Below are 19,287 nucleotides of genomic sequence, written 5' to 3' on the forward strand. Positions count from 1 at the left end.
TTACGCTATGGCTGTATAGATGTTGAAGCCCTTAACTGTACATTTAGCGAAAGGGTCACTTTCGAAAAGGACATTTTCCGAACGGGAAGTTTAGCGTCCCTGATGTCCATTAGCAGAATGTCCCTTTGTCGCTTACACAAAAGGTCCATTTTATAAACGTCCCTTTCGCAGAATGGCTCTTCTGCAAAATATCCCTGTACATAAATAAAGTAATTTTCCCAAATATACCTACCATCTACAATACGTTCCTTTGCGTAGTTTTTCACTAAATTTCATTAGATTGTCCTTAGGTATTATCTGTACACAAAATATTCCTATTATCCCTTCTTATTTCCAAGCAATCGCGACAACCACATCGTACATTTCTACAGACGGACACGGAGAGTTTAAAAAAACTATACATATTTTATCCTATATTGTAATTCAATCTAAATTTATGAAAAGTGTAAACAAAGACGCCATTAACCCGATGACAGACATTTATTGATGTGAAAACCTAGAACCTATTGCAAAATAATTAATCTGTTCGGTAAATCGATTATTTTTTAATTAATTGGTATCATTCCAAAGCCTGTTTATTCAATTATAAAAGCAGTTATTTTTTATTTTTCAGGTAAGTAAATAAAGATCGCTTATTCAATCGAGCATTAATCGATTTTTTAAAGTCAAATTTTCCACCATCTCTAAGCGAGCCTTATGCTACTATAGAATATACACATGTTTCATTCATGAAATTAAGTGAATTATGGTGAAAAAAGTGATTAGACGTCTCTAGCTAAAAGACACGAATTGTGTACAAATGTGTTATTTATTCGATCCAATGGGTGTTTATACAAGAACTTTTATGAAATCGGTTTGTTTACACTTTTTATAAATTCGATTGATACAGCGTATATTACAATGTTTCTGCCTCAAATGTGTAAGTACAGCAAATGTCTAAAAACATCTAGTTGTGTCGTGCAAATGAGATAGTTGCACCAAGTCCTTAAGTTAAATTGAAGGTAATACAGTACAAAGTCACTTCAATAAAAACATCTAGTTGTGTCGTGCAAATGAGATAGTTCCACGAAGTACCTTTTGAATTAAGGTACATTTTTTTCGTACAAATGGACACTTCAATATTGTTTGAAAATTAAAAACTATTTAGTCTGAATACAGATTAAAAATAAATCGTCGTGCATAGTGCAAATAGGCTTAAATCCACCATAAGTAAATACCGCGTATCGACACCACGTGTTTTACAGTGGATGGTGTTGACTTCATATTTGTTTTATGTCAAACGGTTGGAGTAAAAATTGGCAAAATTCTCAAATATCATCCAGTGGTAATTACGCGAATATGAACTATTCCCGACGCAATGCACAATTGACCTTGTTGAAAACTGTTGTAATAACATTTAGGAGCTGTTTCACCACCCATTGATTAATTTTATCTGACGGATAAATGTGATGCCGTCTCCGTCTTTTCGAACAAACAAACAGAGACGGCATCACATTTATACGTAAAATTTAATCAATGGGTGGTGAAATAGGGGTTAGTGTCTAATAAATAATAACAAAATTATATTGTTTGCCTGTCAAGCAAATAAAATCGATTGACACTACAGATCTGTTAATAGGAGGAATATAAAATGCCACGCGACAAAAAACCACGGCCGCGCGTATGATTACAGAGACATTTAGGGGCTGTTTTGCCATCCATTAATTAGTTTTATTTGACGGATAAATTATGTGATGCCGTCTCCGTCTATTCGAACAAAACAAACAGAGACGGCATTACATTCGATGGTTGGAAGGAGAAATTGACTAAGCGATTTACTTCTTCTTCTTAACAGGGTAAACATTCCCTGAATATGGCAACCGGTAACCGACTCTCTGCCAAGTTACTTGCGGCGCATTCTTCTTGGCAATGATGGTCTTTCCGAAAGCGCTGGTAGTTTAAAAATGACGTGTAAAAGTGCCCATTGCGGCCTATTTACTGTTTTTTTTTTATATTGATTGATTTGAATTTTGAATTTGGTACTCTGCTCTCCAATTTCAAGAGATTTCATTTCAATCGTGATATAGGTGCAGGAAGGAATATTCTTGTTTGTCGGCGGACTACTATATGACATGACATTTATATTCATCTTACTTTCAGTTCTGTGGTGGTGTACATAGCGTACTCTATAACGTTTCAAACTTTCGTGATTCTCACTCATAGTCAAAATACCATAAACGGGACTTATACGATACTTACTTGATAGGGTGACTAATAAAAGTGACCAGGTGCGGGTAGTTCGTGATACGAGTGCCGGTACTATTAATGATCAAGTGCGGGTAGTTCGAAGAACTCGCGCTGCTAGGCAGACTTGACACCCCACACTTCAGTCTACTCGTGACCACGGCAACTGTAACGTTGCCGAAACGTCGAGGTAAATATTACTCGTGTAAAAATAGCGTCATAAGTCCCGTTTATGGTATTTTGACTACGTAGCGTTCTCATTAAAATATATATATATATTTATAGTATTTTTTTCTAATCAACCCTTAGGATTCATGGCCTAGCAGTAGAAAGATCATTTTTAAACACAGTCTGCGTCATTTACCCTACTACAGATACCTAAAGACACCGACCGTACTGTAGTGATCTCACACCAAAAAAATACATTAACAAACCGAGATTTACCCCATAAAATCATAATTTCAATATGTAAATGCTGACCAGGAATATAAAAAAACCTGACGCGAGGGCAGCACTTCTACGTTTTATATTGCAACATTCTTTACACTTACTATACGATACCTACCAGTCATATTGACAGCGGTGTCTGTGATGTTATTTAAAGGGATATTTTCTAATCCCTCCGACTTTTTGTATGATCAATCTTCGGCATATAAACGCATAAAAACACAAAATAACACTATAACATACCACGCGTAAACAACGTAAAACTTTGACAGCAATAGACAGATGACAATCGAATTTAGTGTTACCAGTGCAAGAAATTAGTTCTATGGGTTTTCCGTAATATGGCGAGGTTTTTATATTCCTGGTCAGCCTTTAACTCGGTAGTTGTTACCATGGCAACGAGCTACAATATAAAGTTGATTGATCCTAACGCTGCGTTGCCACCAAGATGTGCGAGAATTGCGAGGAATGTGCTGTTTCCACTAGAGCTGTGCTGAGCGAGGATAGATAAATGAAGCGCTTCTATTGGTTAATGATAAACACATTCCTCGCAACACATCCTCGCACATCTCTGGTGGAAACTACTGATGTGCCAAAGGAGACTTTCCAAAATTGCGGATTTTTTCATATAGGAACATTTCTAAAGCTTCTCACAATTTTGTATGAGGATTGAAACCTTCCGTTTCTCAAATTTAAAGACTAAGTACTATATAATCAAAATGCGAAAGTTTGTGAGTGAGTGAGTATGTTTGTTACTCCTTCACGCTGAAACGGCTGGACGGATTTGGATGAAATTTGGTATGTAGATAGCTGGACATCTGGAATAAAACATACGCTACTCTTTATTCCGATATTCCCACGGGATAGGGATATAAAACTCGAAACAAGACATGATTGCTTTTAATGTAACGTCAATGAAAACCACGATTTAATTTCCGGGAAGTCCCATGGGAATTTTTAAAAATCCCGAAATTTCAATTCGGCTGCTGGCTCTAATGATTTACGTGTGCGAAACCGCGGGTAAACACTAGTTTCCTATATTTCTGAAAATTTCCAGAAATTTCCGAATACTTTTCCAACTTTTTTGGAAACTTTCCGCAACTTGCACATAAGTAGACACGCAGCCTAAAACGATAGTCTAGGTTCACAGTGACAAGGTATTCAACCGACTACAAAATATATCTATCACAAGGTCGCTATAAGGTTTGAGTTTACCTCTGGCGTGTTACTTGCAGCGCGCGCGTGTGTGTGTGTGTGTGTGTCTAAGACGTCATCATGTCGTTGCATGCAGCGCCGCCCACGGAGCCTTTTAGCATCTCGTTGATGTCCCGACGGAACATCGACAGGTTTTGAGTGAATCTGTAAAGGGATAGACAAATAGATGGGTCAAAATGTGACAAAATTATTTTTCACACCTCTCCTTCAGAAAAGTAACTTTTCTTCCCTGACGAGAGGGAGCAAAGTGCAACTTTTCTGTTCAAGGCTTTTCTAAGTGTTTTATTGCAAATGCCATTTTTCGTAAGTTGATAATTGTAAAGCCACGCCATTTTCTATGCTGGTTGTTCTTTAAAAATATTTAGTTTTTTTTTTAAGTTTCTTAATGCTCGGTGTGAAAAGTTGTATGAGCCACTCGGGAGCAAAATTATTTTCATCTTGGGCGTTAACACTTGAATCCCTCATTACGCTCAGGATTGTAGAATCCTTCGCTATATTCTGGATTCAATGTACGCCCTCACCGGAAATACACCATTTTGCTCCCTTGTGACAACAAAAAACTATATGTCTTATCTAACAATTAATAAGAAATGTGGTGCCAGTGTTTAGTATTTTTCGGTGTAGCTAACATCGCCGGCTGAAAGACAAAACAGAGTATTTCGTACAATAAAAACGTTTTTTTTAGGATAGTAAATTTAGCCTAACCTTTTGAACGCCACGGTCGCTAACAGACGACAAAAAAAAGTTCTGAAATCGTTCCATAGGCGCCTATGGCACGATTTTCATTTTTTTTATCCGACTGCATAACAAACGAGAAAGTGGGTCTCCTGATGGTAAGAGATCCACCGCCCATAAACATCTGCAACACCAGGGGTATTGCAGATGGCGTTGCCAACCTAGAGACCTAAGATGGGATACCTCAAATGCCAGTAATTTCACCGGCAGTTGTCGCGTTTTGCCGACTGTGGCGTATAAAAGGTAACTAATTATTCTATGACCCATACAAAAAATTGTACTCCGTCAGTTTGATTGTCGCGAGGCTGCTGGCCGGTCATCTCAGCGCGGATGTGTGTCACTCACTTGTCGCGGTTCTTAGTGAGCAGATTGGGCTCGATGCCGGCCATGAGCGCGCTGAACCACTGCGCCAGCTGCGGCTGCTTGTCGCGCGGCTGCTGGCCGATCATCTCAGCGCGGATGCGGCTGAACTGTTCCTCGTTCAGCAGGATCAGGCCCAGCAGTGGGCGCGACATCGACCACTGGTTGCAGCAGTCCTCGAACATTATCACGTTTAGTACCTGCAAGCAGACAAAGTTTACAAGTTTTGTTGCATTCATTGACACTAATCCTCCGCCAATTTTCCGGTATAAGGCTGCGTTTCCTCCAGAGATGCGCGTCATCATCATCGTCATCATCATATCAGCCGTAGGACGTCCACTGTTGGACATAGGCCTCCAGTTGCCTCGGTTGGAAGCGGCAAGCATCCACCGTGAACCCGCGATTTTTAAGGTCATCCTTCCATCGTTGATGCACGTCCTACGCTGCGCTTGCCGATCCGCGGTCTCCACTCGAGAACCTTTCGGCCCCAACGAGCGTCTGTTCTCCGTGCTATATGGCCTGCCGATTGCCACTTCAACGAGCTAATTCACTTGGCTATGTAATGCTTGGCATGTTTGCTATGCGATCCGCGTCGCTTAGTGTTAAGGTGCGGCAACATGCAGTCGCTCGTTTCCAGCGATAAATCTGGTCACGTGACCCAATTTTGAATGTGATTTTGAATTTCCCGCGACTCAAAAAAGTAGCGTCAAGTCGCCGCGTCGAGCAGCAGCGACAAGATGGCTGCTTGCAGGAATGATCTTGGTCTTGGAAGCTGATTGCTTAATCTCATTTAGTAGCAGTCGTGGCAGTGCTACCAATTAAAGAAATTGGAATGAATGAAAAAATTGTTATTGTGGTGTTTTTTTTTCGTCCGAAATTGAAGAGGTTTTTTTTCTAGCGATAAAGCTCAACATTTTCAGCTTCATCGCTATATGTCACGTGACCAGATTTGACGTTGGAAACGAGCGTCGAGCGTTTTGCGTGTGTCCGCGCCTTTAATGTGTCACTCACAGTGGCGAGCAGCTGCTGCATTATCTCGGGCCGCTGTTGCAGCACCTGTATGAACATGTTGCTTATCTCCGGCGGCGGCTGCCGCACGTGCGTCACTTTGTTGCTTGCTGCAAATACAAAATAGATAATATAACAGAGACACCACCTAGTACAAGCAAATGGTATCACCCTAATACTGGCTATTCAACTGGCTATTTTTCTTTCCTTCGATTTTCTAATAGATGGCACCAGTGAGAACACAAATAACACGATACGTATTGCCATCTAGTGAGACACTAAGGATACGGTACAGTACACTGACAACAACCAACAAGCTCACCAACTGAGCCTAGACGACTAGAGATACGCATGATGTCTCTGTCGTATTTAGGTCGTTAGAAGAGAATGGCATGTTTCTCTCAAATAGTTTCGACGAAAGTGTACAAGCGCGGGGCAAGCCCAGCAAGCGCATTCCGGTTATTCGCCATCTAGCGTCACAACTGCAAAACACTACGAAAGCCTCATAGCTGAAAATGCAGCCACATGTAGCCTTTATTTTCGTATTCTCAATTTATTATTTTTATGGTGTTTCTTATCTTGAAATTAAGGAGTTGAATTAAGGTTGATGTGAAGTTGTGTTTATAAAATATGCTAGTCTTTATTTTAATCTCAATATTTCTACTTAATTCGGCTTGTTCAGATTTTATAATTCACAAACGTTAATGGTAGTGCCATCTATTGCTGTTTTTTAGTATTAAATATAGCTTGTAGGGGTTGATCAACAGCTATGAGGCTTTTGTAGTGTTCTGCAATTGTGACGCTAGATGGCGAATAACCGGAATGCGCTTGCTGGGCTTGCCCCGCGCTTGTACACTTTCGTCGAAACTATTTGAGAGAAACATGCCATTCTCTTCTAACGACGTAAATAAGACAGAGACATCTGAGCATGGCCATGCTGAAAACAAGAAACACATTATACACAGGCTGTTCCGTAAGTAGTAGGACAAACATAAACCGGGATTTTTAATCCCACGGAAAAAATGAAAACAAAGTTTCGTCATAGTCAAGGTGACATTTCAGGGGATTTCAAGGTATGGGCCCGCTAGAAATATTATATAAAGTTCTGTTGTTGCCATGTTTTTTTTCTATTTTCGATAAAAGAGCCGTTTTTATGGGAGACAACTTACAAGTCGTCTTTTGACCGAGAAGTACTCGGACCGGAGTCCATCCTTTCATACAAAAATGAACGAAAAACAACGGAAAACGTAACAATGAACCACTTAACTACAATTAAAATATAACAACAATGTCGACAGTAAAAAAAATAACAGAACAAGAGTCACTGGAAAACGATTACGAATTCAGTCTCGAATGTTAGTGCATTGAGTGACGTCTCGCGTCAAGCGGCCCACAGCTTAAAAACCCGGGTGTAATACCAGGACAATAAATAAATTATGCATACGAAAACAGCACTCTCTTTGTAAATTAATATATCAAAGCGTAGTAAATGCCAAAGTAAAGTTTTCATCCGTTAATTAAAAATATTTTATCTTGATTAAGAAATACAGTTTTTTAATGGGAAGTCCATTTCTGGCAAATGTGGAAAGAATAAAATATCTTAAATTCTACAAATGTTTTTTGATAACGGCAACACCTTTGTTTACATTTTTTCCATGAGATTAAAAATCCGGGTTTAAATGGAGATATGAGAGCAGGTCATCTAAAGGCAAACCAAAAATATATGACTATTGTCAAGAGGGCGCTATCGTTCTTATTAATATGGCAATAGTTCAGTATAGTCGGAACAATTACATCTTGACTTATCTACAACGTTTATCTGTTAGCTCTGATGTTAATTTGGAGAGGTTTTGTAGTCAAATAATTTCATTCCCCAGGCGTTTTTTTTCCAGTAGGTTATTGTATACATTATTTACAATGATCCGTTGTTGACTACGAATCGTTTTGGGCATTTTTGTTATTGTTCAAAGAAACCGCCACAGTGACACTGACAATCATTAAAATTATTGCCAGTGTAAGAAATTAGTTCCAATGAAATTCCGCAACATGGCGAGTAGTCATATATTTCTGATCTGGCTTTAATAAATATAAAAAAATACCTTAGTAAGCCTCGTATCGTGAGGTTTCAAACTGCACGATACTAACGCCATCTTGCTATATTTCGCCTGTCTTTTAGCCCTCATTCAGCAGCTATGCAATAAAAGGGTAAAAAAAACTTACTTTTCTGTAATAGCTGTTTGAACAGGTACGTGACTATGTGGTCCAGTGTTGCACAGCAGCCCGTGCATACGCTCGTGTCTGCAACAGACGAATCATCGCCATCATGTACCGTATAGGTAGTGCCACGAGAGTTGAAGTGAATGATTACACACAGTGCCTGATTTAGGGTTCTAACCGCCCTAGGCTAACTATGAATATGCACCAAAGCCAGCCCTTTCCGGCAACAATAATTCACTGATCTAATGACTTCTCTTTTTTTCACTCAATCCACCCATTCTCACTCAGCATCAGGGATTGATTACACACACGGCTACACGAAGAACTGATTGCGTAAAAGGAGAATAAATGAGTAAATGTCAAAATCCCGCTGTTATTACAAACGCAAAAACTACCAAACTTACTACTTACTACCTTACTAACTTACTACCTGACTTTGCCGGCGGTAAAATACCGACCTGATATTTGGAAGCCCAAACGGCTTCGAAATAACAGCGCGGTAAATTCCGGTCATGCAACATCAACCCAGCATGGTACACTCACCTGCATTAAGGGGATCCCATGCCCCAATGACCTTCGATCTGAATCCCTTAGTTTTCTAATGATTTTTGAAGCTTATTATATTAACAATAACGGCTTTAAGCAATATAGTACCCCATATTTACTTCAAAATTCATTGTTTTCGAGATATTTGGTATCAAAGTTAAACAATTTTAGGCCAAAAAAACTGGTTTTCTGGCCATAACTTTTGTGTCAATTAGTTTCAAATGAAAACCCTCGACCAGTTTTTAGAGACGTCAAAGACGAACCCAAATAAGTAGATTTCGTATATATTAGATCTTTCACGTCAATAGAGATACAAAATAAGTGTTTTTTCAGACAATGTTTAAAAATCCGGTAGACAAAAATGGAGATAAAAGATTGGAGAACCGATAGCCGTTTGACTTATAATTCTATTTGTAGTGCAAAAGTAGGAGATACGATTCAAAACTTGTCAAAAATCAATGAAAACCTCGGGTAGCCCCTTAATGTCTGCCACAGCGGAGCGTACAAAAATATGTAACACGTCCTACCGGCGCCAGAAATAAAGTCGTATCAGATATTTATGCACGCTTGTTGTGTCAGACATTGGTGCTGGTGATTGTAGCGGACCTGATAAATACCGGTATGATAATCGGAAGCCAATAATTACGGACTTGTTTTTCCCATTCCGTTTGTATTAGGTACAATTGCGACCACAATACCAGGACCAAATTAAGTTATTCTCTACTAGATTTATCAATCTTCGATGTAAGTTAACGAAAAACAGTATTTATCAGGTCCAAATTGATCATCACGGTACGATGCATACCAAGCTTATATTTAGTGACAGGCTTCAAATGTGCGTGTACACGAAATTCAAGGTCGGTTTTTCCATGTCGGTATTGTCCGGGCCGGTAAAGACTCACTCGCCCACTGAACCCATTGTCTCCAGCTTACACATGTCTCACTTTTGGAGCTCCCACCCCCCTCTCAGGATGTTCCCACACGATCTTGGCCGAGACAAGGCAGCTGGTCGGCTGGCAGACACTCACCCAGCGCCGTAAGCCCCTCCGATATGGACGACAGTATGTAGAGCGTGGCTTCGGGCTGCAGCGACGCCAGGAACGTCATGTGGTCTTGTGCCAGCCGTTCCAGCAGCACGTAGTACGTCTGGGACAGCTTTGGGTAATCCTACGGGGGCAGACGTAAAACAAAAACGTTTACAACATATTATTATACTTTTAAACGAGCAATTCTTCTATATTTTTATTACCGGTTGTGGCACATCACTATTTATGAGGTAACACATAACATAACAGGTAACACATAAAACGTCATTTTAGTATCTCGGTTTAATAAACAGAGTATAAGTAAGTGTACGCTACTATTTCCTCTTATTAATGGTTAGGCATGGGTCGTTACGTGATTTGAGCGAACCGAAACGAAACTGGTGACAAGAATCACGTCACTGGTTACTAAAACCAGTGATTTTAGTAACCAGTTTCTTTCTGTAACTCACTGTTTCACTGTAACTGAGTATTTAACGTAATTAGTAATAAGCTATTGAGCTATGACGTTATTTATCACAAGCGTGATTTTTGGCTGTAGTCATATCAATTACTTCATGATGGGTAATTTAAACTTTAAGTTCTGTAACTGTAACTGATAGTTTATAATATTTATTAATTAATATAGTAGGATTTTTCCATCAACCTAATTTATACCTTACTGCAATACAAATAATATTTAAATTCATATAAGGCGCCAACCAAACTCTTACAGCGGTAAGAGTAAGCGGCTATAATTTTTACTCCATTCCATGCCATTCGTTCCGTTCGTTACGTCTATAACGTTGCAACGAAAATCGCATCACCACAAACAAAATAGCTCGTTACAAAAATCACCACTTGTCGCTTGAGTGAAACGTGAAACAACCATGCCATTCGTTTCATTCCGTTCGTGACGTCTATGACGTTGAAACGAAACTCGCATCACCACAAAAGAAGCTCGTTACAAAAATCACCACTTTGTCGCTTGACGTGAAACCAGTGATTCGGTGACTCGTCACGTCACTGGTTACTGTAAGCGGTGACGTTATAGTACATTGTGTCTTAAGGGCGGTAAATAAGGAATTACGAACGAGAGTCTATTAGAAGCCCGAAGTCGAAGACTGAGGGCTTTAATGAGTCGATGTTCGTAATTCTAGTACCGCCCGTGCGACATACATTGTTTTTCATCACCATTTGCGAGTAAAATTTTACATTTGTAAAAGAAAAACTTTAGTTCCAAATATTGGCGATACCTCAGGCTGTGCTCTTGGTAGCGCCGCCCTCCCTCCCCTCCTCGGCATGCGCCGCAACGTGCGTGTGCATGTGGTCCATGTAGTCCTGCAGCAGTAGCGCGCGCACGCGCACGGGCACGCGGCACGGCGCAGCAGTACAAGTACGCACATTGACTCATTTACCGACCTTGGGCTTCATGACAAGAACATTAGTACGCGAAATGAATCATTTACCGACCACGGGCTTCATGACAAGCACATTAAGGTCGAGGGTTTTATTTGGAGGGTTGCAACCAAGGTAGCCTGCATGTTATGACACTGTTTACGAGCAAGTGTGATGAAAAATAATGTCCACCTCTATTATGGCTGTGGTCGGGCACGGGCACTCACTAGTAAGTCGCTCTGCGGTATACTGAGCAGCAGCTTCACGAACATGTTGAGCGCGTTGTCCAGAGAGTCGTCGCCGTAGAGCCTGTAGACAACAAGTTTTGTTACCATTTTAAGGGTACCATACCCAAAGGGTGCCAACGGAACCCTGCTACAGAGACTCCGCTGTCTGTCTGCCTGTCCGTCTGTCACAGGGCTCTATCTATTGAGCCGTAATAGTAAGACACTTTAAATTTAAACAGATTATGTATTACTGTGGCCGCTATAACAAAAGATATTAAAAGCAGAATAAAATAAATATTTAAGGGTGGCTCCCATACAACAAACGTGATTTTTTTGCCGTTTTTTGCTCGATATTAATAATGGCAACAGTTACCCGCTTGAAATATTCACAGAATCTTTAGTTGTATACTCACTTTAAAAATAAATAATTAACACAAAAATACAAATAATATAATACAAAAACCAATACAAAAAGACTCCAAAAACCAATCATAATTTGATTGCTTAGTAGCGACATCTCTTGTCTGGGTGAGCGGTTGGTTCCGAAAGAATGTGACGTCTGTCGACGAAACATAGATGTCGCTAGTGCTGCTGCTTAAGTAACATAGTTGAAATAAGCAACCTGAGATACGTATGCATAGGAAAAAGTCGTGTCTAGATTCCTGTCCAGCAGTGGTGTAGGGGTTATAGCACGCAGCACGGATTGCTAAGGACCTGGGTTCGATTCCCAATGCTGGTCTCTTCTTCTGGTTTTTCTGCGCATCCATGTCTCGGTTTGTATGCTCGATAAATAATTAAAATAAAATAAATATTTAGGTGTCTGCCATACAACTAACTTGATTTTTGTTGCTGAAAATGGTCAAAATTGGTGTGACGTACTTTATGGACGGCCCCGTAGACCTAAGGAACAGATTTCAACAGGTGGTGCAATTTATGGCATACGCGAGCAATAACAAGAACCCCGACAGTACCTGAAGACGCCGAAGTTAGCGTAGTTCCCGCATAGCGCTGCCTTCAGTATGCAGAAGCACAGCGATATGCCTTTCAGCTTCATGGCGTACATCTGTTTCTTGCTGACGTCTATCGTCAGTATTCTGCTGCCTGCAACAAAGACGACCAGATGGCCTAGTGGTTAGAGAACCTGACTACGAAGCTTGAGGTCCCGGGTTCGATTCCCGTGTCGGGGCAGATATTTGTGTGAAAAATACGAATGTTTGTTCTCGGGTCTTGGGTGTTTACTATGTATTTAAGTATGTATCTATCTATATAATTATATTTATCCGTTGCTTAATACCCATAACACAAGCTTTGCTAAGCTTACTTTGGGACTAGGTCAATTGGTGTGAATTGTCCCGTGATATTTATTAAACATCATTTCATTTTAATTTTGACTTCAATTTGAATCTCGATTTTAAGATTCTGATCACCATCATCATCATCATCATCAGCCGGAAGACGTCCACTGCTGAACAAAGGCCTCCCCCTTAGAACGCCACAATGAACGACAACTCGCCACTTGCATACACCGGTTTCCCGCAACTCTCACGATGTCGTCAGTCCACCTGGTGGGAGGCCTGCCAACGCTTCGTCTTCCGGTTCATGGTCGCCACGCTTATCTGTTCTTCGAGCGATGTGGCCCGCCCATTGCCACTTCAACTTGCATATTTTTCCAGCTATGTCGGTGACTTTAGTTCTTCGACGAATTTGCGGATTCTATCGCGCAAAGAAACTCCAAGCATAGCTCTCTCATAGCTCGTTGCGTGACTCTGAGCCTCTCTAAAAGGCCAAAAGTCAAGGACCACGTCCCAGCGCTGTAAGTCATCACTGGCAACACACACTGGTCGAAGACTCGTCTCCAGGCACTGCGGAATATTGGACGAGAAGATATCACGAAGTTTCCCAAACGCTGCCCATCCGAGTTGGATGGGCGGCGAGATTCTGATGTTTTAGTTTAATTTGTGACATTGAAGCGCAAACTCGGCGACATGTGTATATTGCCTGTCCTGACCTACGGTGCGCAAACATGGCCTTTCGACTGGAAACAAGAAATCCAAGATCAAGATTTGCCAACGTGCTATGGAGCGCAGCATACTGGGGGTTAAAAAAACTGATCGAATCTGGATCGAGCTTAAATAAGACTGGGCCGGGCAGATTGGCCGCATGCACCCACAAAGATGGCCGCAATTTACAAGCGGTAGTCCTTGTTTAATAGTATGCATTGAAAAGAGACTACTGCTTGTAAATTGTAACTTGTGGCTTTGTGAAATGGGCCACTGGACGCGGAACTGAGCGAGTTCGGATATGAAGATGTGGATGTACATAACATAACTGTGAGCAGCTGTCTCGCGCCGCGCCGCGTGTCAGACAAGGACGCTCACCGTAGCCGCAGATGACGTTGGCCAGCTCCCGGAACAGCAGGATGCCGTTGGGCGAGCTGACGTCGAAGTGCAGCCGCTGGTTCCTGTTCTGCGCGAGCTCCGCCGTGACCTTCAGCACGGGCGTGGTCAGCGCCGGCTCAGAGAACCACACCTCGATGCCGCGGAGGAGGACCTTCATGTATACCGGGTAGCTGGGAATAAACAGATAACTATTGGTTACAGGGTGTCCACTACAAATCCTAAAAAAAATCCCAGACTTTTCCCTGACTTACCTGACCACATTTCTAAGTTTCCCTGACCATGTACATTTCAAAGCAGATTATATGATATATGACACTTATATGATCTTTTTTCTGCCCGAGATACTAAGCTAGACCCGATGATGGGAACTGATGGGATGTGCTCACTTTTTCGTTGACTGTTTTTACTTATGGTGCCACTCTTTAATACGTCGCCAAGAACTGGAAGGACTGGTGTCAAAATATTGAGCTAAGTTTTGCTATTAAAAATCAATGAGCAAAATGTGATTTTGCTCTTTTTCCCACTCCCCTGCTGTGTGGGTGTAGTTGGATAGGTCTTGTCAAAATGGTAGCAGGTCTTCAAATACTATTTTTCGATAAAATCAACAGTTTCATAAATAAAAATAATCGTTTAGAAAATTCAAAAATATGCATGCCTCCCCTAACCTAACCCCCTAACTTACCTAACCTAACCTAACCTTTTTGCCTAACTTTTGAACCTATTATGAAGGTAGGATGGCTCGACATGCTCTTGTTAGGTTTTATTATGTAAATGTGGTCTTGGTTTTGATCGCCCGAGAGTCCTATCAGGGTCTTGGCGTCTTCTGACGCGAACAGGGGTCTCTCTAGGGGCCAGGAGGCTCACTAGACTATACTAGAGTCTCTCGGTACTCACATCCAATCGAACAGCATCATGTATGTGGTCTTGGTGTTGAAGGCGAACGCCAGGCCGCGCAGATCGCGCGCGAGTCCTATCAGGGTCTTCTTGGCGTCTTCTGACGCGAACAGGGGACTCTCTGGGGGGCCCAGGAGGCTCACTAAGCTCTCGAAAGCCGCTGTGGACATTATAAAAATTAGCTCAGATTATAGATATTATTATACTGGCACAGCGGAGATTCGTTAAATGTCCTAATGGATAGCTTATAATTCTACTGTAAGCATTAAGATAGTCACTATTAGCTATATATTGAAACTAATTACAAACGTAAATGTTAGTAAGATAGTTTTTTTTTATATAATGCTTTAAATGTGACAGCTATCAGTGTCAGTGGGTTGAGGGAAAATAATAAGACGGGACCTGTTTCCCGTGTGGTGTTGGGTTAGAATTACACCTCTCCATTTCTTCCTTGGATGTCGTAAGAGGCGACAAAATATATAGGTTAAGGTATACCGTAGGCGACAGGCTAGCAACCTGTCACTATTGTACCGTTTTTGTCAAACTTAAAACCTAAAATTGCTAAAAGTGGCTCCGAAGCGGTAACGTTTCGTGTGCTCTGCCTACCCCATTTGGGAATACAGGCGTCATGTTTGTGTATGTGTGTGTGTGTGTTTGTAAAGATTTAAATTGATTGAAGACTTTAATTGTGGTCGAGTTAAGTTGTTACAATGCGAAAGTTTGTCACAGTAAGCTAAAACGGTTAATAGATCTGGGTGTTTTTTTTATTTCTCTCTTAAATTGTCTACACGTATGTAATGAAATGTTTTGCAATTTTTGCGAATAGCGAATAAATGTTTCTATTTCTATAAATTTTGATAGATAGATTGCTGGATCGTGGAATAGGCTAGACGACTAAAAAAACTGTTTAGTCCGTCAGTTAGATATTTAAAAAATATTGTACACGTATTTTTTATTTTGTATGAGAAACAAAAAATGACGAGGATACAGTGCTTAGAAGTTTCGTGTGAAGTCACTATATGGTACGATTTTTACCTAATGGTGACGTCACAAGCCCCCACTCCGGAAGTTTGATCTATACCTTTGCCGATTTTTAATAATTCGATAAACCGAAGAATACCGTCACTACTTTGAAAAAAGCTCGTATCTCAAAATTGATACTTTTCTAATTGAACTTTACGAACATTATTTCAAAGGTCAATTTTGTTGACGTAGTGATTTGAGATACGAGATTTTTTCAAAGTAGTGACGATACGTGTCCCATATTTTTCCATAATCTAACTGTCGGAGTTAATAGAATGATATATTGTGACAATGTGAAAGGATAAGGTAGGGTCCTCACGGCTTGATAAACAAATAATAGTTTTTTGAAGCTGGAGCCGGAACTCGCGGGGCTCGGGATTGCGTAGTGGCTTAGGCAATCGGCAGACATTCACAACACCCGATTATCTTCAATGTCGGTCACTCCCCTTCAAACGCAAGAGGCGGCGCGCGCGCGTCGTGATCGATCGTCTCCAGTCTGCGCACTAACGCCCCGAGGCGGTCGAGCGAAAATCATCGCCGTTCGTTTCCAGAGGGTAGTTGGGAGTTACACATTGTCACAATATTTTTAACCGAGTCGTCGATTCGATTTGTAGCATTCGAAGATGGCGGATGTAGACAATATCTAGTTTTGCTATTTCTGTTTCTTTGGCTAGTTGAAGTATAATTTTGATAGTGTTTTATGCGGTGACAACCTTAACAGTGAAAGTGATCCCAAAATCCTATATTGCTCTCGTGTCTAACTTTTTTTAATGCGCAAGTGGTCTTCACGTGGTTTCTGGAATTTTACTATCAAGTTGCAAAAACTACAATCACCGTACAACGTGCCTCTCAAAGAGAGTTTAACTTGACACTGGCGAAATTGACCTATTTATTAGGACAGAAAAGCCATATTTTAAAAGAGAAGAACCGAGTCGTCATCCGTATTGTTACGGGTTCAGTTTGTCTTCCATCTACTCGTACCTGTGAGCGGCATCATGAACGCGTGGAACCTCTCCTCGTCCTCCCCTAGCTCCACCATCAGAAGCCGCCCCAGGGCCGTGTACAGCATGGTCCGACATCGCATCTCCGTGGTGCCCACGCCGGTTATGCCGAGGAATGGAAAGTGCTCCGCCTGCAACAGAAAATAACAATTTTAACTTTTTTTTAAACCATCATTCTAGGGAATGCTCTAGTTAATCTCGTCAACAATTTTATTATTGACAATAATCTCAGACGGGTGCTCGGCAAAAAGCTGGAATAGTACATTACTGTAGAGGCCGGGAAGTAGCGGGTTGCCGGCCAAGCAGATATAGACGAAGCAGGATAGGGATGCGAGGCCGGCAACCCCAGGTTCCGGCCGAGGCTTGTATAGTGCTTTTCTCAAACATTTTTTTTTTTCTCAAATCTGCAATCAGCTATGCTACAGCCATAATCAGATAATGTGTGAGTTCAATTAACTTTTAAGAGGGGTACTCCATCGAGCACACTCCTCTTTCTTGAAGAGTAGACCTCATTCTCTCTCGTCTAGCTTGAGTATTTGCCAGCGTTTTAGCCTTGTCACTTCATCTTTGCCGCTCAACAGGTCCCTGGCAAGCTCGTTTATGTGTGTTTGTAGTCTCTCTTTGTATCTCTTGCAGTACTTGACGACTTCTTCTTTCACGGTTGGTGTGTTTAAATATTCGTGTATCTCCGAGTTTCGCAAGAACCATGGTGCCTTACTTATTGTTCTTAGGACATTATTTTGGAACCTTTGCAGTATTTCAAGGTTTGAGTTGCTGGCGCTTCCCCAGAGTTGTATACCATAGGTCCAAATGGGTTTTATGATTGCTTTCTCAAACATTACATGAAAAAAAAAAAAACAAGAAATGAAGTCTGTTGTGTGGCTGCTGCTGGCGGGCGGCTGCGGGCGGTGTTGCCGGGCGTGGGCCGCGTGCGTGTCGCAGAGCGCGCGTTGAAACAAAAGACGGTCGCATTGCCGGCCAGCGGCCTGCAAGGTTGTATGAAATCTCTTTGCTCCGCTGTGGCAGACATTAATGCTGGTGACTGTACACTAACCGCACCGGACTGCGACGTACCGTGTGATGTGTCAGCATGAACTGGACCTCTTCCAGCTTGACCAGTTTCCGTACGCACGAGTAGCCACTGCTGAGGTCGCTGAGCAGACCCAGAGTCTTCGCGATGATCTGCTCCGAGCCGCCCCAGTACTTCAGATTTGTTATACTGTCAACACGAAAGACGAGTTAAGGTTATTTGGAACAAAATATTATTTCGATCGAATTTTGGCAAATACATTTTTTCTTTTTTTCTTTCAGTGGATCGCTCGGAACGCGAAGTTCGTGTCGTGCGTCCTCTCGCTCTCGTATTAATTAGTATAAGTGTCAGAGGGACCGCACGACACGAACTTCGAGTTTCGTAGTAACCCTGCCACGTCCTGCCCTGCCTGTCACGTGACATATAGCGATAAAGCTGAAAATGTTGAGCTATATAGCTGGAAGAAAAAAAAACCTCTTCAATTTCGGAAAAAAACACTGTTATATTTTTTTTCATTCACTCCAATTTCTATTATTTGTACCACGGCCACGATACTAAATGAGCGTAAGAAATTAGCTTCCAAGACCAAGATTATTCCTGCAAGCAGCCATCTTGTTGCTACTGCTCACAGAATCAGAATCAGAATAAAAGGATAAAAATATATAAATTACAATAAATTATTACTTTTACATTAATTATATGTCATTTAAGATCATTTAAGACTCTTAAAGGAGTAACAAGACACACGCACGCGCTCAGTCGCGCACACATACAAACTGTATGTATGTATTTGTAACTCACATCTTCCTCATGAGCACACTCAGCAGCCTGCTCTCGTCGCTGAGTCCGAGCACTTCGGACAGACGGCGGTACACCTTGCTATTCTTCTGCACTTGTTCGCCGACGTAGATCTTGCGGAATTGCTCGAAGAATGACATCATAGCGAGCTCCAGTTTCTCGCAGCCACCCTGGAGGGAGAATTAACAGAAATCATCACTGTAGAATTGCGTGAAATGGAATTTAGAAGGGCGGTAAAGGTACAGTCAAGTGCAAATACACGACCTTCGACCTTAATGTTAGGTGAATAAAGTCGTGTATACATTGGCCGGGTCGATATCTTTGCATTTGATTGTACACGAAAAACAGGGTCGGTATTGGCATACTGGTAATTATCTGGTCGGTATTTATCGGTTCAGGATAGATCATCGCGGTACGATGGGTTTCAATGTGTGTACGTACACCAGTGTTTTTCAAACTTTATCAGGACGGGACACCCTGCTAACTTCACTTACAGTTATTTGTATTATCTTACGTTGATAATCATAATTATTATTAAATAATCAAATCATACACAATAACCGTGAGAGTATATTAAAGATACTGCGAGCCCCTTAAGGAGCATCCGCGACCCCCTGAAGGGACCCACAGATTGAAAAACACTGGTGTACACGAATAACAGGGTCGGTATTTCCATGTCGGCATTTTCCGGGCCGGTAAAGACTGTCAGTCCCGCTCACCCTGGCCAGCTGCGAGTCAGTGAGG

General features: G+C 41.5%; 1 protein-coding gene across 1 annotated transcript in view; it reads right to left on the minus strand.

Annotated features, from left to right (window-relative positions):
• Positions 1–1,117: 1,117 nt before the first annotated feature.
• Ranbp16 (Ran-binding protein 16) overlaps positions 1,118–19,287 on the minus strand; it is a 33,541-nt gene continuing 15,371 nt past the window's right edge. Inside the window, 13 exon segments of the mRNA XM_074108343.1 lie at positions 1,118–4,029; positions 4,966–5,180; positions 5,992–6,098; positions 8,209–8,286; positions 9,780–9,918; positions 11,399–11,480; positions 12,370–12,499; positions 13,777–13,967; positions 14,692–14,851; positions 16,696–16,846; positions 17,790–17,934; positions 18,547–18,713; positions 19,263–19,283. Of these exon segments, the coding sequence (XP_073964444.1) occupies positions 3,933–4,029; positions 4,966–5,180; positions 5,992–6,098; positions 8,209–8,286; positions 9,780–9,918; positions 11,399–11,480; positions 12,370–12,499; positions 13,777–13,967; positions 14,692–14,851; positions 16,696–16,846; positions 17,790–17,934; positions 18,547–18,713; positions 19,263–19,283 (1,683 nt within the window). The 3' untranslated portion in view covers positions 1,118–3,932.

The sequence above is a fragment of the Choristoneura fumiferana genome, chromosome 26 (genome assembly GCF_025370935.1).
Source record: "Choristoneura fumiferana chromosome 26, NRCan_CFum_1, whole genome shotgun sequence".
Taxonomy (NCBI): Eukaryota; Metazoa; Arthropoda; class Insecta; order Lepidoptera; family Tortricidae; genus Choristoneura; species Choristoneura fumiferana.